Source organism: Psammomys obesus, unplaced genomic scaffold (genome assembly GCF_907164565.1).
Source record: "Psammomys obesus unplaced genomic scaffold, mPsaObe1.curated_primary_1811, whole genome shotgun sequence".
NCBI lineage: Eukaryota > Metazoa > Chordata > Mammalia > Rodentia > Muridae > Psammomys > Psammomys obesus.
Genome location: NW_026596091.1, coordinates 9,691,245 through 9,719,089, shown reverse-complemented (window position 1 = coordinate 9,719,089; position 27,845 = coordinate 9,691,245). Strand labels below are relative to the sequence as shown.

The following is a 27,845-nucleotide window of genomic DNA, read 5'->3' as shown; positions in this document are numbered from 1 at the left end:
ATTTTTTTCCATTATGAATAAATACATTCTATCTCCAAAGGATGGAAGTGTTGAACATGCCCCAGCTAGTTGGATATGACCATTTTTATATCTAGCTTAAAGCCGTATTAATTTATCACATGTATTTGTTTATTACTTGTGTGTGTGCATGCGTATGTGTCCATAGCTGTGTGCTATGTATGCTTCATGTGTGGAGCTCAGAGGACAACTTACAGGAGCTGATTCTCTTCTTGTGTACCAGGATTCATCTCAGGTCGTCAGGCTTGGCATCCAATTCCTTATCCCCTGAGCCACTTCACCAGCTTCTATTGATCTCACTCAGATTTGAAAAATGCTGTTTGGAACAACACTTTTGCTGTCTCACAACCTCCCTCTTCATTGAGTTCACTGGCAGCCCTTGGATCATATTCATTTTGGATTTTGTAAGTATGATGTTTCTAAGTTTTGAACATTACGCTTTGACAGTGAACGAATGCACACTATGCAATGCAGGATTCTCCAATATGTACTACTTACTTTTATCATGCAATAAATGAAAATGAAGAGGTACTACCATCTCACTCTCTTCATTGTTCTTGATTGACAGGGCTATTAGGTTCAAGACGCCCACAATAGCTCTCCAAACATCTCCTCAGTTCTCTCAAATCTCTTCTTTGAGGACTCCTGTAAGAAAAGCTTCGGATTCCTCCTTGTATCCATTCTGTTTCTTAATGCTGCTCATGTTATCTGTCCCTCTCCCCTAAAACTTTATGGAAAAAGGCTTCAGTTTGGTAATACTCTTTTTAACTCTATCAAACCTCTTTAACCTGTCCATTGAGCCTTTACTCTCAAAAGGCTTTGAGAAAAAGATTTCTTTTTTTGTAGTGAAAGTTTTGGTTTCTTTTATGTGTATGTGTGTTTGTTTGTTTTGGTCCCAAATGTGGGATGTGGAAATGTTTTTATTTCATCCTCACCTGAGAACAAACTCCTGAGGGGGTGGGTGATGGTTTCCTGGAAGCTATCTTGTGCAAGGGCGTGGTTTTTGCCAGCTAGAAAAATACTTTGTGTGGACTCTGAGAAGGAGTCAGTAGAAGCCCAGGGACAGTGAGCCAACGCTTTTGCATAGCTACACTTTGGAAGGTTCACATACAATCGCTGGTCTTCGTTTCTTTACATGTCACTTCTCAGAGACAAACACTGTAGAGAACCTGTCGTGGCGCTCCAGCTGAGTCCTGCTGCCTTGCCTCTCCTTGATTGGTGGAATCTTGCTGTTTCTGCTGAACCATGCTGCTGCTGTTGATTGCTGTTGCTGTTTGGTGTTGGCACTTGGACTGGATTGCTGGTGTCCGAATCGCCCTAAGAAACTACATCTAAAAGGGTCCACAACCCCGTTTTCCTAGGTAGGAAGGGAGGTAGAAGTTTCTAAAATTCCTTAATAAAGTAGGTTTTTTAAAAATCTAACCCTACATCTTTTATTTGTAGATTTTTGTTTGCTTTTTATTGTCTCCTGAGCTTGTCTCATAGTGTTTTGTTTTATGAGTGTGATTCTTCCTTTCTTTTTTTTTGTTATTGTTGTTTCTAGGTATTGTAAGCATAGTTGTTATCCTTTCCCTGTGATATTTTCCTTAATACATGTGCTTTTGGTGTGTTGATGCTGAGAGTTGTTAGGTCTGATCATTTTGTCTAATAATGGATTCTATTTCTCCTCTCACTCAAATCTTATTTGAATCTGAGTTTAGAGGGACAAATGTGGGCTGATACATGACAGTATATAGAGACCTATAAACCTTTTTCTGTGGAGAGGGCTGGCCAGAAGGTAGTTGTTTAAAGTATTGTGTTGAGCATGGAACTACCTTGCCTAGCTTTCCAAATGGCTCCACAGTCACCGCCTAAATATTTCAGCATTTCCTTCCTTTAGTAAAAGCTGTGATTGTTCCAAGTCACTCGTCACCTCAGCCAGTTCTTCAATGTTAGCTGCACAGAGTCCCCTTTCCCCACCCGTGAGTCAGAGAACCTAGTTCCACAGAGTAAAACAGCTGTTGATCAGTCATGTGACTCTCATGAAGCCTTTTGGAACTTCAGTGTGTCCGGCAAAATGGATTTCAAAGTCCTGGTTCACAGAAGCTATGAAGGATACGTGCTCATTATTGTGTTAGCCCATTAAGCCATTGCATTTTAGAGTCATTTGTTACAGAGAAACTATTATTTCACCCTGTCTTTCTGAAAACTAATAGGTTATAAAATAATGGTGATATTTTAAAATGGAATTATTTTGAGACATTTTTCAAAGTAGAGGATTATGATTTATTATAGTTCTACTTTGAGCTATTGGTTCCTGATTTCTTCAGTTGAATCCTTGACTCATTCTCTAGCTTACTCATTCATTCAATACATGTTTATAATGTATCTTCTGTGTGTGATATGGTGCGGGCTGAAAATGACATCAGCCCTGCCAACAAGAGTTTGAGTTATAGAACTTACTATTTAGTAGGAAAGATTAAAAAAAAAGAAGAAGAAGCAAAACCAACTCCGTTTAAAGAAGGAACAGTGTTCTGACATGTGTGCATGCACACTTGGGCGATTGCAGGCGTATGTTCATTCAAGTTGGCAGTGGGCATTTCCAGTTTTATTGTTTTGTAATGCATTGAAGTGAGGCAGTCACCTAAAGAAGGAGCATCTTTACCAGCACCCAAGAAGCCCTTTGTGGCCTGTGATTGGACGGGGTAGGTGAGTAACTCTATCAAGCAACTTTATTTATTTCAACAATCGAGTTAAGTAGAACTTTCTGAATGGAGAGTTGCTTTTGGACCATTACAGCTAGCTTTAAAAACAAACAAACAAAAACAAAAAACAAAACAAATAAGAAAACCACTTTGTCTGAGTCACCTTCCACTCCCCTCCAGATGAAACCCTTAATGAAAGTGCAGATGAACAGAGAAAAAACTTTCAGCAGTCAAAATAACACCTCACAAAGAATTTTCTCCTTTACAAAAGATGTGTCTAGATTCATAGAAATTAGAAGAAAAAAAAGTCTTTTCAATCATCAGGTGAAAGATAATGTCTTCTGATACAATTCCTGGGATTCAGTCAGGTTTAAAATGGGTTGTTTTATTCCAAATCAAGCCCTGCACATTAAACATGCCTAGTGCACCCGTTAGGACAGGAGTAGGGGGGAAGCATTATGAAACCAGTTAAGTGCTGGAACTTCATAATGTCGCACCAAAACTTTGGGATGTTATTTGAAATAAGAGGCATAGAACATCTTTATTTCGTGTTGAGAAGCCACAGGCCCGCTTTCTGACCCAGAGGCGAACCTTCACAGTAAAGGCCAACACAGCATGCTCCATCAAGGCACAGGAGTGCAGAACAACTGCGAACAATCTCCTCGAATGTTAATATCAATCAGTAGCTACAAGAAATGCAAAGAAGTCACTTTTCCGGTGGAATCTTCCCTTGATCTTTTGAAGAGCTTCATCTCTGTTCAAACAAAATAAACCCGAGTAAGAGTGAGGAGTCTGTAGTAGGCAGAATCTCAGATCCCAACTCTCAGGTTATGTATTTGATGCTCTTCTTCCATGGGATTTAAATGGCTGAAGCAAGCAGCTGTCACTGCAGGCTCTGCCTCATATATGTCAGTACAGTCTATTGTTCCATAACTTTGGCCCCAAAATAGTTGGAATCTATGTTCACCCACGAAAAACTGGAAACTTCTTTAGGAAAAAAAATACAATTTTTTTGTTTTGTTTTCAGTGTCCATGACAGACAGCTGCTACAAGCTCTTGGGGCATGGGAAATACTTAATAAATATTTAGTAATTGAATAAATGGCTGTGTGGAAGTTTATGCTAAAAGTGATGAGGTTCCACCAAAGTGTGTTCAAGCCAGGATGGATGTGATTATGTTTGTTTTGTAGGATGGTTGGTCTGGTAGTAGCTTGGAGCACGTAGTAGAAAAGGACAGACCTAGAGGCGAGATGATTGTTACATTATTGTTTCAGCAGAGGGAGATGTGTTCAGGCGGAAAGTAGTGCCTGGACTGAAGTACATTTAGAAAATAAAAGCAAACCTGTATGATCTAGAGAAGGCTGGAACATGGAAGGAAAGGGGGCAGGAGGGATTGGTCCTTGCTGTGGCTGATGGGCCAGTTGGCTGAGGTGCAGAATGCAGAAAGAGGCAGTAGAAAAACACACTTGGTGTCTGCAGTAGACATCACTGTAACTTTTATGGGCTTTTAGGTGCTTATGGGATAACATGTTCAGAAATAGTAAAGCCACAGGTTTGGTGGTTTCCTCACAGGAAGACAGCATGGACTCCAGTAGGGATGAAGATAGCAGCACCAGGACAAGCAATCTGTACAAACTGAGGAAACTTTAAAACAATGAACCGGACTGTCTCTTCCTGCTTAGGTGACTGTGGGTTTTGTAGACTACCTAAACACCAACTCATTAACATGTGGGTCTCAAGTGCTCTAGTGCTCAGGAGGAGTTAAAAAGTGAAGCTTTGGTTTGTTCCATAGAACAAACTGTAGGAGCAACAGGCTTTGAGCTCTTCAGATACTGAGCAGCTAGCTCATCCTTAACACCTAAGCAAATGCCTTAGGTAGTATATTATGCTACACATAAGGTTATTTTTCATTTTCTTTATGGAAATGTAACTGTTATTTTGGTATGAGATGGGATTATGAAGGAAATAGATCAATAAACAAAACAGAGGATGTTTTGGAGGTATCAGCTTTGGGAAGCTTGTATTCATCCTAGCAGAGATGTTACTGCATAGACATTTTTTTTTTCATCTGAATTTGCTTCTAGGCTTGAAAGGCTAAACTTCTATGCATTTTAAAAGATCTATTTGAGTTTTGAAAATACTGCAAGTTTTCACTTGGTGAAAAAGGTGAATGATTTTCATACTAGTAGTGATTTGTTCATTACCATATTTTTTAATTTGATAAGAAATGTTGAAATGACATCATTTAGACATAATGGTTTAAATATCTGCTTGATAAAATTGAAGTTTATCTGTTTCTTCTAATTTTTGGCATGTAGCTGCTAGAATATTTAGAACCACAAATGCTGTTTATCATATAAATACTGACAGTGTAAGCAATACAGATAGTGCATGTATGAAAATTGCTTATGTGTGAAGGGCATCTGTATAAAATATTGAGCATGCATCAATACAGGTCTTGCAGAATAAAAACCGTCCACAAAGCAGAATATTATGTGGACAGGAGGGATAAGGCCAGAATGTACTGAAATAACATCATTTCCTGTTTCGCATTCTCATGTGTGATATATGTATATGCATACTGAATGTTTGTGAGCACATATGTGTGCATGCATATATGTACACATGCACATAGAGGCCCAGAGGTGACGTCAGAAATTATCTTTAATTGTTCTTCCATTTTATTCATTGAGGCAAAGATTCCCAAACAAACTCGGAGATGACTGATGTGGCCAGTCTTAGTCTCGCGATCCGGTCTCCACCTTCTGTGGCTGAACTTACTGTCAGGCCACCATGCCTACCTGGCTTTTACATAGATTCTGAGGATCTGAAGTCGGGCCCTCAAACTTACATGACAAGTCCTTTGGCAATGATCAATCCCCCTAACCATAAAATGATTAACTACTGACTATATTTTGATACAAGAGAAAAAACAAAGCTCAGAATAGGTGTAAATTAATGTTTGTGTTCTGTGTATATGGGAAAGACTTTGTAGTACAAAAAATTGAACATTTGTAGAATATTCTTAAAGTATGCTCTAGAAATTATGCTGAGCTACTCTCTTAAGGCAAAGAAATAATGGCCCACTATCAGGAATAAGCAAAGATTTTTTTTTAATTCAACCTTTGGTATAATGATATGTAAGTTTTAGAACATGCATTTATTACCTACACAGGAAAAAAATGGTGTTAGCTTTTCCTCAAAATGAAAACTTTCAAAGTCAGTCATAACAGCACAATAATTCCCACTTCTTTGTTTAAATGAGGGTGTGGTATAGATATGTGTAAATTCTGGTACCCTACACATAATAGGCTCTTAGAAAAAGTCCATGTTTTTTTTTTTCTCCCATTTTGGCTAACATCACAGATGCCATAATGAATCTTCCCATGTCTCAGGTATGTATTAAAACATATTATCATGCAGAGTCTAGAGATGTCAAAAGAAAATAAGACAAGCACATACTGATCCTATGACATGTCCTAGAAGTTAGTTATTTACCGTCAATAAATCCTGGAAACTTGTTTCTTTTTGGAACTCCTTTATTCCAATGGACAGAAGCCTATCTAAAGTGGAACTCCCTAGTCAATGTACTATCTTAGACTGCCTATAAGTTTTATTACACTATTAAAAGACAAAAGTAACTTACTCTATTTCTTAGATTCTTTGCACTAAAATCTTCACTCTCCTGTCAACGTCTTGACTCTCTTTTATTTTGCTATCAAGAAGTCTCTGAGCCTCTCTAACCTCTTTGTCTGCTTCAATCATCTCTTCTCACTTTCATGAAGTTTATTGATTGATTGCTTCTTACAGGGTTGTCTGGCTTTCCAGTCCTTTGTCTACATTTAAAATATCAGAGTCATCCTTCAGAAAACATAGCAGTGTCAATCAGTTGTGTTTCCTCATAAAAAAGATTTGGTTTTGTTTGTTTGTTTGTTTTTATTTGGAACAAAAGTCTCTTGATTCTGACTCATTTCTATTCCCATGGCCTCAGACCTTCTTTATCTTTCCTGCAATATGTCAATTAATTCTTAACTAATCCAAGTGCTTCTGGACTTCCTGCTGGTAGTTCATTTTCCACTTTAATGCTGGATCCTAAACACAGACTTTCAAAATCAGATTCATGCAATTGTGGATGTATTCATCCATTCATCAACTTTCATTAACAATCTTCTTTGTTTGGGGTATCATGCTAGGAAATGGAGACACAAAAACTTATTTCTCATAGTCAAGCACATTCTCAGAGGCTCAAGTTTAGAGCAGATGACCAGTAAGGCGACCTGTGTTCAAAGCCGATGACCATGGACACAGGAGGCTCTGATAGCACCCAGGAGGGAGGGCAAGTGTCCAGCATTCCTTGCTGTGAGAGCTAATTGAAAAGAGCCAGGTAAAGAGGCCATGACACTATGCTGTAATAGGAATAAGCAGAAAAGGCAGTGGCTGAACAGTGTGATGGTGTATCTGGTCTCTAAGGCTGACTGGTGGTCACAGATGTGGGAAAGTTAGCATGAAGCCATGGAGATGGTCCTGAGGGTCCGTGCATGACAGAACTTTGCTTTTTGCTTTCCTCCATCTCACCCTGGAGGTAAATTATTTCTTATTCAAGAGTTTGCTCATTGTGTTTGCTACCCCATTTGGTAGACATGTTGGTTACTAGAGTGACTGTTGCCATATCTCAGTATTTGTACCTAACCTTTATATGATTACAAACGCTCCAAAGTACAAGTTAAGTGATGCTGACAGTTCACATATGCTGAAAAGAAGCCATGCATAAAAGTACCTCCTTTCTTTAGAAGGTGCAATACAGTATTTGTGGAGAGAGCTGAGAATACATTCATATCAGTCTTATTACTGTTTTAATTGTCCTATTTTATTATCACTAATGTAGAGCTCTTATGGAGCCTAATTATAAACTTTAATTATAGGCCTGCATGTGTAGGCGAAAACAGAATGTACAATGCATGATACTAACCACGGTCATCCCTTCACAGGGGTCTCCTTTGTATTCTCTGCAGATAAGGGGGAGCCACCGCGTACCTCAAAGGCTTGTCACCTTGCTTCCCCTTGAAGCCCTCCTTAACTCCAGAGGCAATAAGAATTCCTTTCTTTACTGTCTGGCATATGTTCTGTTGAATGTCACAGAACTTTGTGCTCCTACATGTTACCTGCTTATGTTTCCAAGCTGAATACTATTCATCTTGGTGATTGCCTTTCCCCTTCCTTCCTCCTAGGGAATCAACGGACTGGCTGCTTTCTGGTTTCACCCTTGAAAGAATCAGGTACTTGGCCACAGGTAATTGCAGTACCCACCATATTTTCGAGGAAGAGTGTCCACAAATTTTGGTAACAAAGTAACAACACAGCAAAGAATGCAGTTTACTTCTGGGAAGTAGATGGTGCTATGAGGTATGAGGAACTGACCTAAAAAAACAAACAAGATTACATATTGTAAAGCTCTGTAGTTACATGTAATTCCCTTTAATGTCCTTTAGTATTCAGTTCCAGATCTCTGAATAATTGCTTTCCACATAGAAGATTAGGAATCAATTTTCTCAGAACCCTCTTCTATCGCTCTCCCTCTCCCCAAACACACCCATTTCCCATCCCAGTATCAACCAGTATCAAGCCAATATCACTGCGTTAATACTTTTGGTTAATTTAGCATTTCTTATGCACATTTTAATACAATATGCATATTATTCCCAGTAGAATATGCAGCATGCTATAGTTTTCTGCAGTAATTCTCCCGTTTCTTGCACAGTCTCTCCAGTCACTCTCCTTTAGTTTGTTTGGTAAGTTGCTTGGTTCTCCAGTTTGCTGTGGCTCCGTCAGAAATTAAAGTCAGCAGGCCTGACGTTTTCATGAGATCCGAAGACCAAACCCAGGTCACCATGCTCCAATGCCAGCATTCTACTGACTGAAGTCTCTCCTGTGCCTCTGGGTGCACTTTCCTACGCTTTGGACCAATTGATGGGTTTTCTCTCTTCTTTCCTCGTTTTTTGAGTACTTTTAGTCACTCAGGATATTGCCCATTTCAAATGCTTTTGCTGCATGTATTTATGTAAATATAAGTACTTTCTAATTTTTCAATTCTATTAATTATGCTGATTTTTTCTTTTTTTTTAATTGTAAATAGATTCCTTTCTTATACAACATATCTCAACCAGTTTTTCCTCCCTCTATTCCTCCCTGCTTCCCTTCTACCTCCCCTTGCTCCAAATCCTTGCCAGCAAGAGCTGTCATTTGTGTTATTAATCTTATCCTTTCTGACAGGTGTAAGATAGAATCTCAAAGCATTTTTTATTTGCATTTCCCTGATGGCTAAGGATGTTGAACGTTTAAATGTTTCTCAGACATTTGAGATTCCTGTAGTGAGAATTCTCTATTTAAATCTTTATCCCATTTTTAATTGGATTATTTGGTTTTTTAATATCAAGTTTCTTGAGTTCTTTATATATTTTGGGTATTAGACCTCTTATTTTTCTGCTTTTTTGAGACAGGGTTTCTCTGTGTAACCCTAACTGTCCTGGAACTTACTTTGTAAATCAAGCTGCCCTCAAACTCAGAAATCTGCCTGCATCTGCCACCCAACTGTTGGGATTAAAGATGTGTACCACGACCACCACCCAGAAGATATTAGACCTCTATTAAATGCAAAATTGGTATAAAAAAAAAAGGAAAGAAAAAAGAAAATCCCATTCTGTAGGCTGTCTCGTTGGTTGATGGTGTCCTTTGTCTACAGAAACTGTTTAGTTTTATGAAGTTCCATTTTTTTCCATTGTGCATTTCTGGCTTCTTTATCAAAAATCAGGCGTTCATAGGTGTGTGAATGTATGTCTGGGTCTTCTGTTAGAATCCACTGTTTAACATGTCTGTTTTTATGCCATTACCATGTGGTTTTTGTTACTATAGCTCTGCAGTACAACTTGAAATCAGGAAGAGTGACACTTCCAGCAGTTTGTTTGTTCGTTTAGGATTATTTCAGTTATCATCTTTTTTTTTTTTTTAATCCATATGAAGTTAAGAATTGTCCTTTCAAGTTCTGTAAAGAATTGTGTTGGCATTTTGATGAGAATTACATTGAATCTGCAGATTGCTTTTGGCAGGATGGCCACTTTCTCTATGTTAATCCTACCGATCCATGACCATAGGAGATCTTTCCATCTTCTGATTCTTTCTTTAGAGACTTGAAGTTCTTGTCATACAGTTCTTTCACTTGCTTTGCTAGAGTTACACAGAATATTTTATATTATTTGAGGCTATTCTGATGCGTGTTGTTTTCCCTGATTACTTCCTCAGCCCCTTGTCATTTGTATATAGTAGGGCCACTAATTTTTTTTTTTTGTTGTTGTCGTTATTGTTGTTGTTTTTAAGTTAATCTTGTTTCCAGCCACTTTGCTGAAAGTTTATCAGCTGCAGGAGTTCCCTGGTGGGACTTTTAGGATCATTTATATATACTTAGCATATGATGTGCAAATAATGATACTTTGACTTCTTCCTTTCTAATTTGCATTCCCTTGATCTTAGATAGTTGTTTATTGCTTTGACTAAAACTTCAAGTACTGATGGAGACCTCTGCACACTGGAAGTTCCCTTTCATACCCCAGATTAGACACAAACTACACCCAAACACCTGTTTTCACAGAGAGATCCTTCTCAAACCGGGAAGAAAAGTTAAAAGTGGCTGTTTTCTGATTCTGGCAGAAAAACAGCAACAAATGATCTTGCAGAAGTAATCTTTAAGAAGAGAAAAGGGGATGTCTATGTTAGAATGGGCTAGGATGTGGTGGTGTGTTTTGATTAGGCATGTTAAGGAGGTCAACCAGAGTGGGCTTTTGATAGATGGACTTCAATAAATTGATAGCTGGACCTTGATAGTCAGCCTCAGGAGGAGGAAGTGTCCAAATAAGGGAATAGACTTTGGTGGCTAGCTTTATGAATGTAATCTAAGGGTTTTTAGAAAGGCAAAGGAAATGAGGGTTGGAGGAGGGCAAGGCCTGCTGGAAGCCATGTTTGCCAGGTAGGGCTGGCTAGAGGCCCTTCAAGTACTATATTGAATAGATATGGAGAGAGCAGATAACCTTGTTTGTTCCTGATTTTAATGAAATTGCTTTCAATTTCTTTCCATTTAATTTGAAATTAGTCATAGGTTTCCTATAAATTGCCTTTGTTATGTTTAGGTATGTCCCTTGTATCCCTAATCTCTCCAGGACTTTTTATCATGAAGGGGTATAGGGCTTTCTCAAAGGCTTTTTTTGGCATCTAATGAGATGATCATGTGTTTGTTTTTTTCTTTCTTATATTGTGAATTACATTTACTGAATTTTGTATATTAAGCCATCCCTGCATCTCTGGGTTAAAGCCTACTTGATCATTGTGGGTGATCTTTTTGGAATTCAGTTTTCAATTATTCTAGAGTATTTTTGTATCAATGTTCATGAGGGAAATTGGTCTGTAATTCTTTCTTTGTTGAGTATTTATGTAGGGTTTGGGTATCAGGGTAACTATAGCCTCATAAAATTAATTTGGCAATGTTCCTTTTGTTTCTATTTTGTGGAATAAATTGAGGAGTATTAGAGTTAATTTTTCTTTGAAAGTCTGATAGAATTCTGTGCCAAAACTGTCTGGTCCCAGGTTTGTTTTTTTTTTTTTTTTAATTTTTTTAATTTTTATTTTTTTTAGTTGGGACAGTGTTATTTACTGCTTCTATTTCACTAGGGGTTATAGATCTATTTAAATTGTTTATCAAATCTTGATTTAACTGTGATAAATGGCACCTATTGGGAAGATTATTCATTTCTTTCAGACTTGAGTCTTTCTTTCTATTTTATTAATTTTGGCTCTCAGTTTGTTTATTTCTTGCTGTCTACTCCTCTTAGGTAAGCTTACTTCTTTTTGTCTTAAAGCTTCCATGTATGCTGTTAAGTTTCTAGTATGAGATCTCTCTAATTCTCTATGTAGGCCCTTAATGATACAAACTTTCCTCTCAGAAACACTTTCATTGTGTCCCATCAGTTTGGGTAAGTTGTGGACTTATTTTCATTGAATTCTAGAAAGTCTTTAAGTTTTCTTTCTTTCTTTCTGTCTTGACCCCTTTTTCATTGAGTAGAGAGTTACTCAGTTTCCATGAATTTGTAAGCTTCCTGTTGTTTCTTTTGCCATTGTTAATATCCAGATTTAATCCATGGTGGTCTGATAGGATACAGAAGATAATTTCAATGTTCTTGTATTTGTTGAGACTTGATTTCTGCCTGAGTTATGTGATCAATTTTGGAGACTGTTCGGTGAGGTGCTGAAAAGGTACATTCTTTGGTGTTTGGATAAAATGTTCTGTAAATATCTGTTAGGTTCATTTGGTTTATAGCATGAGTTAGCTCTTAACGTTTCTCTGTTTAGTTTTTGCCTGAATGACCTATTCATTGGTGAGAGTGGAGTATTGAAGTCTCCACTATCAGTGTGTGAGGATTAATATGTGATTTAAGCTGTAGTGTTTCTTTTACAAAAGTGGTTGCCTTTGTGTTGAGGAGCTGAAATGTCAGCTTTGTGGATTTTTCCTTTGATCAGTATGTAGTGACTTTCCCCATCTCTTTTGATTAATATTGCTTTAAAGGGTATTTTGTTAGATATTTAAATGGCTACCAGTTTTCATCCTAGGTCCATTTGCTTGGAATATCATTTTTCTTTGCCCTGAGGTAATGTCTATCCTTAATTTTGAGGTTTGTTTCTTCAATGCAGCAGAAGGATGGATCCTGTTTTTGCATGCATTCTGTTAATCTGTGTCTTTTATTGAAGATTTGATAATGAGTGATATCACTGACCAATGATTGTTAACTACTGTAATATTGTTGTTGTTGTTGTTGTTGTTGTTGGTGGTGGTGGTGGTGGTGGTGGTGGTGGTGGTGTGTGTATGTTGTGTATGTGTGTCGTGTGTGTGTGTGTGTGTGTGTGTGTGTGTATGTTTCCCTTTTTTTGTTTGGTTTTGCCGGTCTGAGATTATTTATTTTCTGTGTTTTTATCAGTTTAGTTAATCTCCTTGGTTTATATTTTTTCTTCTAGCACCTTCTGTAGGGCTGGATTTGTAGTGGATACTGTTTAAATTTTATTTTATCATGTAACATCTTATTTTATATATCTATGGTGACTGAAAGTTTTTTTGGGTATAGTGTTTCAGTCTGGCATCTGTGGTCTCTTAGGGCCTGCACCACAGGCTCTAGGTTCTTCTGGCTTTTAGAGTCTCCACTGAGAAGTTGGATGTAATTCTAAGAGGTCTACCTTTATATGTTGTTGTACTTCCTTTGCAGCTTTTAATATTCTTTCTTCTGAATGTTTAGTGTTTTTATTCTTAGATGGTAATGAGAATTTATTTTCTGGTCTTATCTCTTTGGTCTTCCATATGCTTTTTGTACCTTTTATAGGCATGTCTTTTAGGTTAGAAAACTTCTATGATTTTGTTGAAAATATTTTTGGGGACTTTGAATTGGGAATCTTTTCTCTCCTCTATTCCCAATATTCTTAGGTTTTGTCTTTTTATAGTGTCCCAGGTATTCTGGATGCTTTGTGTCGGGAATTTTTGAGGTTTAACAATTTCTCTGGCCATTGTATTCATTTCTTCTATCATATCTTCAATGCCTGAGATTTTTCTCTTCCATCTCTGTATTCTGTTGGTGTAGCTTGCATCTGTAGTTCCAGTTTGCATTCCTAAGTTCTTTCATTTTCAGAATTCCCCTTGTTTGTAATTTCTTTATTGTTTTTGAATCTTCAACAGTTTTATTCATTTCCTTAATCTGTTTTCTTTCCCTGGGCTTTCTTTAAAAGATTTTTTTTTTTCATTTTCTTCATTTGTTTGGTTTGTGTTTTTCTGGCTTTCTATTGGGATAATCTTTTTGTGCACGGTGTGAAGGTTGTCTTTGTATTATTTAAATGCTGCTTTCTGTACCAGCAGAGAGTTGAGTGCAGGCCAGACCTTGGTATTGCTATTTTTATGAAGCATCACCTGTCAATGACTTGCAAGCACACTTCCCTCACCTCCTCATTGGTTTAGTAAAGAGCTGACAGCCTATAGCTAGGAAGGAGAGGGAAGGTGGGACTTGCAGACAGAGATAGGAACTGTGGGAAGAATTGAGAGGTGTAGGAAATTCGCCAGCCAGACTTGATTGAAGTTAGACTGAGGCGAGGTAACGGACATATAATAAACGTGGACTAGTATAGACAGGTTAATTAAGTTATACAAGCTAGTTGGGAAATAGCCTACTCTATAAAGCCTGAGCTAATAAACAATAATAAAAAGTCTCCGTGTCATTATTGGGAGCTGGCAGGTTGAGACGGTCCAGCTATAGTTTTCTTTGAAGGATTTATTCATTTCCTCCAGTTTGTGTTTTCCTGGATTTCTTTTAGGGATTCATTTATTTCTTCTTCAAGGATCTCTATCATATTCATATAGTTGGTTTTAAAGTCTGTGTGTGTGTGTGTGTGTGTGTGTGTGTGCTTTGACTATTTTGGATGTTCAGGGCCTGCTGTGTTAAGGTAGCTGGGCTCTGGTGGTGACATATTGCCCTGGCTATTACTGATTATGTTCATATCCTGGCATCTAGGCATTTGGATTTGTGATGATTATGCATCTAGCTGCTTATTTTTGGTTTGTCGTTTTTAAGTGGGTGTTTCGTTCTTCGGTTTTGTTTGTTTTCTGGATTTTCAGAGTGTGTTGGCTGCGTGTTGGGTTGCTTGTTTTATTGGCCTGCTCTGCTGGTGTGTTCTTGGCGAATGCTTGCTGTTGTGGAGGCTGGAGGAAGGGAAGTTCAAGGGGAGATGGTCTGTTGCAGCATTAGGGGTGACCGTGAGAACTGGGTCTGGAGGAACAGAGAGAGTGGAGGTCTGTGGGCAGCCTACCTGGTCTTCGGGCAGGCTTGTCCTCGGGCAGTGTCCACACGAGGTTGGGGCTGGGACTCAGTGATGAGGGGTGAGGGAAGGCTATGGGGGGGGGGAGAGGGATGGTCTGTGGGATCCATAGGAGCATGGATAGGGAGTAAGGGAGTAAGGGAGGCTGTAGCTGGTGTTCTGTTTCAGCATTAGGGACGACATTCAGGATTGGATCTGGGGAGCATGGAGAATGGGGAAGGTCTCCCGAGACAGTACTTCTCGGTGCAACATTATCTGTCCTGGAACCCCCTCTGTAGACCAGGCTGGCAACGAATTCATAGGTCCATTTCACCTCTGCCTCCCAAGTGCTGGGAAGGCGTGTGCCATTACATACAGCTTACATACAGAATTGTTAATATTAGCTTCCTGCACTGGACTGTAAGCCAGGGACCTGTGTGTTCATAGATCATTTGTTCCTCTAGGCTAAACCCATTAGTGCACACCACAGCCTAACATGGTGCCTGGCACACAGTAGCCAGCAAACAAATGGGTGACAAAAGCGCGGTAGCTACAGGCTAGGTTAACTTCCTTTGCACCGCCTCACTGTGGGCTGCCACTCAGCCGAGCGCTCAGGGCTCAGCTTCCCCCGTGACGTCACGCGGGGCGGGACTTCCGGCCGCCCAAGTTTTAACAGTCCAGGCGGGAGCCGGAAGCGCAGCGAGGAGCGGGTAAGAGCTGGGCCAGTTGAGAGGTGAGGTTCCAGAGGGCGGCGGGCTGTGTGCTCGGTGTCCAGGGCCGCGGCGGGCGGCGGGCGGCGGGGGATCCGGGATCCGCGTCCTCGGCGGCTGCGGGCGCGCGCGGCGGAAAGTGGCCGGGCGGGACGGGGTCGCGGGCCCGAGGGCTGCTGCCCCGGGCCGCCCGCTCGCCCCGAGCTGCCGAGCGTAGCCGCCGGCGGCCTGCGGTGAGTTCCGAGGAAAGCGACTGCCGAGAACTCCTCCTCAGCGGAGTGTGCCGTTGGTCGCCGTCGTTCTCTCTCCGGACCCTCTCTGCGGGACGGATGTCAGAGCCCCGAGGCGGAGCGAGGGAACCGGGGGTAGGCTCCGCGAAGTCAGCATCACTTAGAGTGGGCAGGTCGCTCAACTCAGCCCCGGGGACCCGTGATGCACCCGGGTACCACACTGCCCAGTAGGCACTTTGTGTGGGGTTATAGTAGCAACATCTTGCAGTTGTGTTTACTGCTCTTAAAGAGTTCTACTCTGCCACGCCTTCGTTTCCTCCAGCCGGGGTCGAGGGGCCGTAGGGTACACGTTTCAGTCACCAAAGAGAAACCTTGTCTGCATTTCAACAGGTGACTCTACAAGTTTTTAGAAGCACTTGGCAGGGCGAGTCTACCGCGGAACCATCCATACAATACAGTATCCCGAAAGCACAGCGAATCATGGGACTTTCTGGCAAAAAGTTTTATCCTTTCCATGAGCCTTAAAACTTCTTTTTCCTCTTGGAAATGAACTGTTTCTGCCTTGTGCTTTTTACTTTCTCCACTGGAGCACATTGGAGATAAGTGTGGTGCTTTGTGGTTGATATGGGCGCCTCTCTGTGATCCCTGTTGGTCTGGTCTATGACACTGGTGGGTAAATTCAGCGCCCACGGGGAATTAGTTCAGTATATTGAAGCAGCTATAGTATCCTTAAAAAAGAAAAAATAACCACTTCTTATTAGACATCAAGTATCTATGAAACAGTGTTGACCTATAAAAGGAAATAGATTTTGTGTGGCTGCCATAGATTAAAAAAAAAAAGGATTAGAAATAGTACATATGCTGTGCCCTGGTTTTCTTAATTGATTTTATTTACAAAACAACAACAAAAAACTGTTGCAACCCACTTCTTTCAAACTAATTTCTGTATATTAGTTTTTAGATATAGGAAGTAGAATTAGCTGTATTGTCAAGGGTTTATTATTGGATAATAATACAATACTCTTGTTGATTGCTTGTTTTTGTTTTCTCAAGACTTTTTTTTTTTTTTTTTTTTTTCAGAGCCCTGGCTGGCCTGGAACTAGGTCTGTAGACCAGGCTGGCCACCAGCACCACTACCACGCCCTGTAATACAGTTCTCTTGTACCGCCCATACTGGGTTTGGGAGTATGTTTCCCTGCTTTCTCCTCTCCTATGTATTATCTTGTTTTGTTTTGAGACAGGGCTTCTTTGTAGCTCTGTCCTGGAACTAGCTCTGTAGACCAAGCAGGCCTTGAACCCTTGGGAGATCTGCCTGCCTCTGCCTCCTGAGTGCAGGGATTAAAGGTGTGGCTCACCATTCCAGCCTTCTCCTGTTTATTTTTAAATACTTTGTCTTCCATACACCTACTGCCCTTCAGAGTGTCCGGAGCAGCTTCTCTGCTCTCTGAATAGACAGCTTTGGCTTGTGGCATCATTTTGTCACAATTATTGGAACACCACATTGAATAAAAAGTGAATGATATTGGGCCAAGTATTGGTACTAGGATACTTTGGCAACTTCTTTAACCATGTTGCTAATTTTAGAAAACTTGGGATAATGGGATTCAGACTTCCAGGAATGCTAGATATGGCCCTTTCTTTTCTTTTTCTTTCTTTCTTTCTTTTTTTTTTTTTAAGATGAGTACATTATTTAATACAGTTTTTTTTTTTTTTTTGGTGTGTGTGTGTGTGTGTGTGTGTGTGTAGTAGTGTAGTAGTTACGGATCAGGAATATGTCAAAACTCCTATGTGAGGAGGCAAACATTGTTATGGGAACAAATAAGGCAACAGAAGTTCCATGAAAAAAAATTGAATCGGGTGGTGGTGGCATATAGGGTCGCTGGTAAAGGGCTGACCTAACTTTTCGAAGCAGAGATGTTTTGAGACCAGAATGATAAGGAGGTGCTTTTGGGGAATCTGAGGGCAGCTTTCCAGGTAGAGCAGGGAAGCAGGTGAAGAGACACTAAGATGAGGATGGCCTTGGCTGGATGCATAGGTGTGAAGAAGGCCAGTTTCCAGGTCTGGTGGCCTGAGGTGGGAAAGCCACATGGGCATGCATGCACCGTAAGCCAGGCTGAGGAGGTTGGATTTATTGTAGTTGCTGGTGGGACCCGTGGAAGGCTGAGCTAAGAGATTGTGATTGGCTGGTATTTGGATCACACTTACTACTTTGTAGTGTATGTGCTGTTTGGAATAAAAGTGGACAGAAATGGACAAGTAACACCACTGCCTTTAGGTTCGGGGCATTTCAACTTTTAAAAAATGGCCTTTTTGTAACTGTGTTTTAAACTTTTTCTACGCCCAGTCATGCAGGAAAACCTCAGATTTGCTTCATCAGGAGATGATATTAAAATATGGGATGCTTCATTTCTGACCCTGGTGGATAAATTCAACCCCCACACGTCACCACATGGAATCAGTTCAATATGTTGGAGCAGCAATAGTATCCTTTTAAAAAAAAGTAACCACTTTTTATTTTTATAATCATTGAGACTGTATTGACCCATAAAAAGAAAAATATTTTGTGTAGATTTAAAAAAATCATAGTACATATGTATGCAATCTAATTTTCTCTTAAAATTTTTTTTGGTTGCAGCCCACTTGAACCTCATTCACACTTGCTGAATCTTTTTATTAGTCTTCCGATACAGGCAGTAGAATTAGTTTCATTGCCTACAGTCATTATTGAATACATGGAGTTAGGTAAGAACAAGAGAGCATCTGGAAGATTTCAGAATGTTTTTTCTGCATCTCCATTTGGGTATTTGTGAATCTGATCTGGAAATCATTGAGAGCTTGGGGGCAGAAGCAAGACGGGAAGAGATTAAAAACACAATTGATCATCATTTTCGTCTTATTGATGATATGCTTGGATTTCCCTTTTCTGGCATTGAAACAGCATGACTTCCCAAGAGACAAAAATGGGTTGAGTTTCCCTGCACTCTTCTGAGTGGTACACTCCCTGTGTTGGTGAGCTTCTAGATGGGGAAAAGGGTGCCTGTAAGATAGTCTTTATCACCCTCGCATCATTGACATTTTGGGTCTGGCAGGTCTTTGTCATGGGCTTTCCTGGGCATTAGGGATGCTTGGAAGTGTTCCTGGCCTCCACAACCACTAAATGCCTTTAACTCCCAGTTGTGATGCTCAAAAAATGCCTCCGAGTTGCTAGACTCACTCGCAGTGGAGGGCCTCTTGTAGATGAAGCACTCTTAGTTTTCTTGATGTGGAAATACTCTGTCATTGGTGTGCTAGAAATTAATCTTATGTGAAACACAGCACTGTTTTGAAACAACCATTAAGTGTTAAGAATTGTCTGGTTTTTACCAGTATTAAAGTATTAATATTCTTCCTGATGAAAGGGAGACTGACAAGGCTTTAAATATGACTGATTTATGAACAAACATATTAGGATTCTCTAATTGCAAATGCCTGTTCTTACACGTACATATCAAATGACAACTTCTCTTATTGAATTAAATTTCCCTCTTGATCATTCCTTGATTTTTGCATTAGAGCAGTGAAACCAATTACTTCAGTGCTCTATTAATCAAACTTGTGTGAAGGACTCTTCAGCCTGTCGTCTCGTCACGTGGAAACTATTTTAAGGAGAGTGGCAAGTGTATGAAGTTCATCCTTTCTATTTTTAGCTTTTAATTGTGTTTACAGCTTCATTTTTTATCCTGGGATTGTTGGAGAAAAAAAAAAAAACACAATTCTTAACATGATGTGTTGCCCTCTTTCCCCTCCCTCCCCTCACCATCCTCCTGGGCTTAGCTTTGTTTTAGGGAGTATTAACAGGAGCTGGCATTGACAAGTACCCTCCTTAATGGCTGGCATGGCAATGAGGTAGTGCTGTGTGACTTTAAAAAGTTGTTCTTGTTTCTGTGCAAAGAGCTTCATGTTAGCCATGCTGCTAGTGAGGCCGTGGTTCCTCATGCCAGTTGTTACTGAAGAACAGAGTTCCAGACACACACAGCAACTCAGAGTCCAGTGTATGAATTCCAAGAACGAGGTTAGTACAAGGTACCAAGGAAGTTAGTTTTCTTTATTACGGTTTCCTTAGGTGATGTTCCTCACGTCTCTCGTGCCTCCGAAAACTGCAAGAACACTTAGAAACTAGTTTCCCCTCTTTTATTTTCCTGTGGTTCTTTTTCTGAGTTCTGAGAAGTGAAGTGTGGCAAAGAAAAGAAGCCGTCGATGGTGTCTCACTGTGGCACTGTGTTGGTAGAAATGATTTTATTTCCCCTACAGATGATGCATGTAGATTGCTTTGTAGTTGATAGAGGAACTTGCACTCAGCACTTACCAGGGCCTGCTCATTTCAGAGATGTGTAAGTACCTGGAGTGAAAAAGCAAGCCTGTAGTTGTGTTAGAAGAGAGGGCATTAGCAACTAGCTCTGTGGATTTCAGCACTATGTGGATTCATTTGATAGTCCAGGGGCCAGAGAAACCTGGACTCTGTCTTCATGATGAACAGTTCATGTTGATGGCAGCTTCGCAGTTACTTGAAGACTTCATTGTTGGGGTAGAAGATGACGCTGTTCTTGACTCCAGTGGAGGTCAGACATGGTTCAGACTAGATAAACTTTATTATTTTTTTAAAATGGTATTTTTTTCTGGGGATGAAACTCAGTTGGTAGAGGCTTTGCCTATCATGAGTAAAGCCCTAAGCTTGATTGTAAGCAAGATGTTCTGTCAGGCGCCGCAGTGCATGCCTGAAATGTTAGCATTTAGGTGGCAGAAGTAGAATGGGCAGAAGCTCAAGGCTGTTTGAGGGTGCCAGATGAGCTCTGAAGGCATTTGAGCTGTATCAAAAAACAGAACAAACAAAACAAGAACAAAACAAACAAAACACCCAAAACTGCTCCAGTTTTTGATCAAGTTGTAAACATCTGTCATGCACACTACTATCAAAGTAATATAGTTAGTATTACCTACATGTTTTTGTTGCTTCCATGCATACACTTGCTTCCTAAAGTTGAAAGTTTAAAATTCCTGTATTTTGGAGACAGGAAGATGGCTCAGAGGGTAAGGATGCTCGTTGCTGACCTTGATGAGCTTAATTTCCTGAACCCAGTTGCTGGAAGGAGAGAGTGACTTCTGTGAGTGTCTCCTGACTCCCAAAACCAGAATGTGATGTGCGGGTGTGCATACACAGACAAATAAATGTAAAGCATTCTGATAGTTTAATGTGCTATGACTTTTGAAATCAGAATTCAGTTATAATCATTTTGGTTTAAAATACATTGTTTTGTGTTTATTTGTTACTTATGTATAATTTATATAGAGTAAAGTAATTAAAATTTTAAGCTAAGATTAATTTAAAATAGTTTAAGTTCATAACATGCTGTTTTCATTTAGCCACACTCAGTTGTGTTCGCTCTACTCTGGTAGTCATTCAGAATTTATTCATGGTTGAAGCATATGCAACAGTGATTCTGGTCCTGAGAAAATATCAGTCTTCATTTTTCTGTTGGAAAGAATAGAGAGTGAGTGATGTTGTCGGTCCTGAGTGCTGGATCAATAAGTAGGTCCCTGACAGATTTTGTTCATAAAAAGCTGATTATTATTTGCATATGCTGCTTTTATCGTGCTCACTTCTGACAGGATAAAATTAGACGTCTGGCTCGCTCTGGAAGGGAGTAGTGTTTCACATTGGGCTAAGTAGCTTTCCAATGATAGCGTAGCTGGAAGGGATGGTTCTTCCCTGCAGTACTGAAAAAGAGAATCGGTAATTGGTAACTGGAACCATTTTGAAAGCTTGTGTATGAGCTGTGTTTGTGTACTTGTCCCCGATGGCTTACATGACTGTGCTCCCATGACCATACTTGGGGGCTGTGGGTGCCCATGGACTGTTTGATGCTTCCTAACTCTTCATTCAGATAACTTTCTAGTGACAGCATCTTCCAGTGGTGACAAAATAGTGGTGTCAAGTTGCAAATGTAAACCCGTCCCACTTTTGGAGCTTGCTGAAGGGGTAAGTTATTTGCTTTTTAAATTGTTTAAAACCTCAGTTGCTTAAGTGACAGTGGCTTACTTGTTACAGTCCTTTGTGTTTAAAGACATTTTTCACCTAAACTCTGAGTGATACAGTAACAGGGCGGGTGTGTTATCTCACCTAACAGGTTGTTAGATGAGATTAAAGTGTGTCCTAGGAGAGTAGTTGAGACCTTAGGTTTCATTAGGAAGGCCCTCTCTCTGTTGCCCCTCTTGTTGACTCATGACTAGGTCACTAGGCTGACTTGACCTTACGAACTCTCATGATGTAACTGCCCCTGGGTGCAATGTCATCAACAAAGGCTAGTTCTGAAGGTGCCCTTCTGCTTTAGATGCTGGCCACTTAGCACTCAAGCGTCTGCCCCAGCCCTCCTAAGCACCTGAAAGAGATCAGCCTCTTTGCTGAGTCCTGGGCCCACAGCGCACAGTGAAGCTCTCACTGAATATTATTTTTTCTCCTTTTGTTTTTTAAGTTCATTCAGGATAGTACTGGTTTCCTCATTTCCATTCATACATTCACAAAGGCTATTCTTCAAAGAGAATAACACCTAACAAAAAAAAGTATAGCTTGTTCTTGCTGCTGCTGCTACTGCCTTTTCTTTCTTTCATTAAATTTCACTTCCAGCCCAGGTGTGGAAGCTTAGAGGCAATGTCTGATAAAGGCAGAATGGGAGTTTGAGGCAGACGGCGCTAAGTTAAGTTGAAGAAGAGCCTGTCCTTGGTCATTAGGTAAACTGCACTCCTACATAATGGTCACAGCAACTAGGGTGACAGGACCTAGGCGTCCTTTGAAGAGTGGCCAGAGGCTGCTGCTGAGTTTAATGTCAAAGCTAGACCAGTTTCTCCAACCTTCATAAGATCAAGGTGCATTGTGTTTTAAAATTGACATTTAGCACCTTCAGCACCCCCCCCCCTTTCTTTTTTCATCTATTTGATTGTGTTTTTGTTTATTTGGACAGTCTCCTGTGTAGCTCTGGATGTCTGGAACTTGCTGTTTAGGCCAAGCTGGCCTTGAAGTCATAGAAATCCACCTGTCTTTGCCTTTTTAGTGTTTGGATTAAAGGCATGAGCTACTAAGCTCAACACCTCCCACTTTAAAAAGAAAAGTATACTTTGTGCTTTTATACTTCAAATTCCATTGTATACCTTAACACTTTAACAGATGATGTGTACATATGAGAGTCATCCTGAGGACTTGGTGAACATTCCCATTCTTTTGTATAATTTTAGCTCTGCCCAATTTAAGACATTGCATTATAAAGCAGGTGGACAAATGAGTTCATTAGAGTTCTAATTTTGAAGGTACTGCAGTTACAAAAGCTTTTATAAACACTTTAAATAAAGGAATTTATTAGGAATTTATTGTGACATGTCAGCACTCTAGTCATTGTTTGGGTTAGGTTCCAGCCCTATTAACTCACATGCTGTTTGAGCTATCTGGCCTTTTCTGCTTGGGAAAAGAAATTTCCACCCTACTTATTTTAAAATTATTTCTAGAATGAAATTTTAGGTTGACGATTTTGTTTTTAATTTTGTGTATTTCCTCTTTGAAGTGGTAGGTTGGTATTAACGGTATTAACATGCCCATAGTGGGCTACAAAATAACTTTGAAGTGTAGCCACTTTGTTTTTAGATTTAAGAAATTACATGTTTTTTTTTTTTTTTTTTGTCTTCTGGGTACAGAGTCTATAAAACCATACAATATCTATTAATTATATAAGTTCATTAGATGCATTAAAGTATGTTAACATAAATGGTCTTCTGTCCTCCAGGTAAGCTGGAGGTTTAAGTGTAGGTTTTGTTCTGAGCCCTTAATAATTGTACCAGTGCCAGCTGACATCCTAGTGTATCAGCCTTTGGTGGCCACTGTCCTGAACTTGTTCTTTTCATGGTTATGGTAATGGTTATTGGAACACTTTGATTTGCAGTGCTGTTCATTTCTAGGATGACACCTGCAAAAACGGAGAGCACTGATGTGGTGTGCCTCCTGATCTTTTTATGCGTGTTAGTTGATATTGTTGGCTAAATGGTAACAGAAATCTTGATTGGTCCAGTGAGGATGCGGAAAGGGGACCATCGTAAGAGTTTCTTTGGAGCAGAGACTGGTCTGGGGATGCGTGACTCAGGGTAGCAACAGTTGATGTAGTGCTCATCTCTTTGCTTCAGACTTACATGCAGACATGTGAAGTGACAGGCCTAAGCCTACGCAGCTTGCCTCTTGGTTAAGTCATGAAGTCTTCTTTGTTATTTTTCTTTTTTTTTGTTTTTCATGGCATTCAACTGGAATTTAGAACAATTAATTAGTGTAGCTTCATTCTGCTTCTGTAGGTTAAATAAAACGCTGCAACAGTGCCCAGATCCTGTGTTCCTGATGGCACTAGGGGGCACATACTTCCTGCGAGAATAGCTTGATAGCCTCTGCTGTTCTGTACAGATAACATTATTCTGTATTGTTGGCTAAATGTGGTTGTAATCTTTTAAGAAACTGGCTTTCTGATTTCAGGCAGACAATAAACTTTGAGCAAAGATGCCTAAGAGCCTGGAAAGTCGTTTTACAGAGAACTAAAATACTGCTGCAGAAAGTTACACTAAATGGCCAACGGAGGTTGCTTTAAGAACCTTTTGTCGCCTTTTGACCAGGCAGAGCCATCAGTCTTGGTTCAGTGAATTTCACTTCTGGGCTAGGAGAGTAGCTATTTCGAAGCCTTGAGGCAGTTAGAAGATTGCTGTGTTAGGACGCAAGGCTGTTTATTGATGGAGAATTAGTGCATGAAAAAGAAAATAAGAACAGAGTAGGACAGGGCCCAGACAAATGTGCCTCAGACAGCAGGTTGATGGGCGTGGCGTTTCTTCTACGTATTCTTGGAAGCCATTGAAAACCCAACTCTGGCGTGCTTTTTTGTTTTGTTTGGGTCCTCTTATTTAATGAGGGATGGTCTTATAGGAAGTAGGAATGGAAACTGGAAAACTAGTTAGAAGGCTACTGCTAAATTTGGGCAAAGTTTTGGTTAGTGGCAGTAATATATTTAGATGCAGGGAAGCATGTGGAATTTATTGTAGGATTGGATTTTCCTAGACCTTGTTAATAGGTTGGGACCAGGGTGACAAGGAATTGAGGGTTTTTCAGCAACTTTACCGTGGTAATTTGTGCCCTTGCTGAACTGAGGAACAGTGTGAGGCCAGGTTTCTTGATTTATGTGTATGCCTTTGCTTTGGTAGTGGGTTTCCTGCATGCTCACACCTGCTCAGTTGTCAGCCATAGCACCACAGCATTTGTCCCTGAGGTCTGGATTTGGTGACATTCTTGAGAATTGCTGGGTGAGATTTGTTGGTTTCTTGACCTCTTAAAATGAATGGATAATGAGAGGTGAAATCTTTAGTTGCAAGTATCAGCATCTTTATGCTTGTAATTCACAGTCCTGACTACTGTATTGGGTAAGATCTATCATCTCTGGGCTCTGCTAAGCTAATTTTATTTGTTTGTTTAAATAGCAAAAGCAGACATGTGTCGACTTAAATTCTACATCGATGTATTTGGCAAGTGGAGGCCTAAACAATACTGTTAATATTTGGGATTTAAAGTCAAAACGAGTTCATCGCTCTCTTAAGGTAAGCAAATATATTTACACTATGTTTATAGAATGAGTAGCTCACACTCTTTTTGGAATGGTTACCAAACTTTGCGCTCATAATTGAAGTGCTTTAGAATTGAAGTGAGAGCTATTGCGGCAGATGTAGGTGCTGTCCAGCTGAAACTTGTTTTCTTCATAAAAGTTGTTGATGCATGTTGCAGTTTCCTTTTTTTTTTTTTCCCATGTATTTCTGTTGTTTTGAATGAACTGCTTCTTTGAAGTTTTCTTTTTTTTTAAGTAGTTTTGTCATCAATTTTTTTAAAGGGGTTTTGGAAAAATGTAGTTCTGGACTTCAGTAACAGGGTTGAGGGTTTAGTCTCTTAGTTCCATGGCGCGTTTAGCTGCCACTATTGAGGATATTTTTGCTTGCGTCTTTTTAAGCTTAACAATGAAATAGTTGTTAAAATAATTTACTATTTAAAATTAGTGTTCCCGCAGGTAACTCTTTGTAGTTTTAGAAAATAAACACACTCATCCCAGGAAAGTGTGGTTGAGACTTTCTTAACTCTTTTATTATGATTATGATTATGATTATGATTATTAATAATATTTAGAAGGGACTGCAAAGTTATATGTAAGTTTGTCATTTAAAAATATTTAATAGAAAATTTTAAATATTTGTGTATACGTCCTCCCCTGCATGCACAGAGAACTTCCTTTTACTGTTAGCTATGTTCTTCATTGTCTGACATCGTTTTGTGTCCAGTAATGTTTTATCTGTGTCCTTGTGTGCTCTCTAGTAATCCCATCTCCAAACTGTGGTATAGTAAAACTCAGACATTTTAATGTGTGTCTTAGCGTCATTGAGCTAATTCTAAAGGTACCTTTTGAAGAATAGTTCTCTCACATAACTAAACTGAGACACAATCCTGTAATTGCTTCTGGAAGTTTATTATTTTAAGCATACCTAAACTTTGAAGAGCCTTTAAACTCTGCTTTGGAAAACACATGTAATGGAAGAGTTGCTCCTAATGAAATAGTTAGCATTTGTCTAAGTCCCTTACTCTGCTGGCTACGTGCCTGCAAATGCTTATTCTGTTTATTTCAGTGCGTCTGCAAAGCAGAAGAATATTCTTATGGGTGGTGGACAGACTGGGTTAGATATTAATGAACTTGTGCTTTGTCAGCTTCATGGTGGTCTGTATATGTACAGACCTTATTCTTTGTGTAGTATTTCAGTTGTGCACTATTTGACTTCACATTGCTTAGAGAGATGCACTCATTCCCAGTAAGTAGCGACTGTCTCACTCAGCTAAAAGAGGGGAGTCTAACCAGACTGTCAGAGATCTTCTTGGCCTCCATCTCCTCCATTGCTCAATGGCAATATTCTACTCATTTTCTGTCCTCCGTTTTCTTAATTCAAATAGCCTTTTATCTTCATATCCTTTCAAATCTTAGAATGCTGTGTTGTCTATTTTAGAAGCATTTGTCTCATTGATAAAACTTTTTCTTTTGCCTTTGAGTTTCTTATCTACTACGGTCTTCTTCCTAGTGATGGGAGACTGGTTTCTGGGATTTGTTGGTGCACAGTAAATGTTTTCTGTTGATGTATTTTCTACAGCTGAAATTAGGAAGACACCTCCTTTCCAGTGTCACAGAAATTCTATTGGATGACACACTTTAATTCCCTATGACAATAATGCACAAAATGTTACTTCTTTGTGTCAAAAATTTTCTTTTCCTGAGGCAGTTTTGCTTTGATAGAAAAGGGGGAAGTGTTTGAAGGGTCATTTGATAAAGCTGTAAGTGTGATATCCTAGCTATGCTAGTCTTGATAGTCTGTTAGTTCTTGTGTACTAAGTTTAGTATATCTCTCTTAGTAAGTAATAGAACACCACATTGTTGAAAAACAAAACAGTCCCCAAACCCTACCTTCTAAGAGAGATCAGTGTTACATGTTCCTGCTAAGCATCTCTGATTTGCTGTTTGGCAACAATCCTTGTTAACTCAGTTTGTTCAAAGACTTGGACTTCTCATTTCTTCAAAGTAGAGTCTGTTCCTATTTGGAAGGCAGTCTGTTGTTTTGGCGTTTGGAGCTGAACCCTGGTGTGTCACTTAGCACATATGTAAGGTGCACCAGGCTCAAGCTTCCATGTCTTGTGTGCCTCTCTATAGATGGGAAAATGACATGGTCTCTTAGTATTCCCACTAGTCTGTGAAGCCCCAGCCAAGAAGGCACTCAGCCAGTGGACACAGCTGCTGTCTGTTGTCACCAGCTCAGTTGTTGCTTTTTCTCCCACTTTGTCATGTCTGATTTTCTTCCTTTCCCATAACTCTGGTCTTGTTTTATTCATTGCCTTATCTGTCTTTTAAGACAAGACCTTGCTATGTCCAGGTTAACCTAGAATTGTATGTGGTACAGGCTAGTCTTGAACTCATGACCATCCTTAGTGCTGGGATTACTTGTGCTATCACTCCTCACTCTCTTTTCTTTAAGGTTGAACTCACTATTATGTCTCTCTCTTAGTTCAGTTGACAGTGATATATGTTTTTCTCCTTTTGATCCCCTAATTTCATTGTTTATTTAGCATTTGCTTTGTCATTTTGGTGCTAATTTTAGTGTCTTCTAGTTGAACAGTAATACTCAAGAACAGACATTTAACTTGAAGTAAATGTTATCTATCAGTGGGAGGCAGGCAGTTCTGTAAGGTGAACATTAAAGTAA

General features: G+C 39.7%; 1 protein-coding gene across 2 annotated transcripts in view; it reads left to right on the top strand.

The window, feature by feature from the left end:
* The first annotated feature begins 15,253 nt into the window (after positions 1–15,253).
* The window catches only part of Nedd1 (NEDD1 gamma-tubulin ring complex targeting factor), a 41,577-nt gene continuing 28,985 nt past the window's right edge, over positions 15,254–27,845 (top strand). Inside the window, exons 1-4 of one of the 2 annotated variants that reach the window (XM_055627823.1) lie at positions 15,254–15,282; positions 17,857–17,994; positions 21,434–21,528; positions 25,041–25,157. In XM_055627823.1, the coding sequence (XP_055483798.1) occupies positions 17,859–17,994; positions 21,434–21,528; positions 25,041–25,157 (348 nt within the window). In that variant the 5' untranslated portion in view covers positions 15,254–15,282; positions 17,857–17,858. Of the gene's footprint in view, positions 15,306–17,856; positions 17,995–21,433; positions 21,529–25,040; positions 25,158–27,845 lie in introns of both variants that reach the window. The other variant, XM_055627822.1, reaches the window with a different exon arrangement.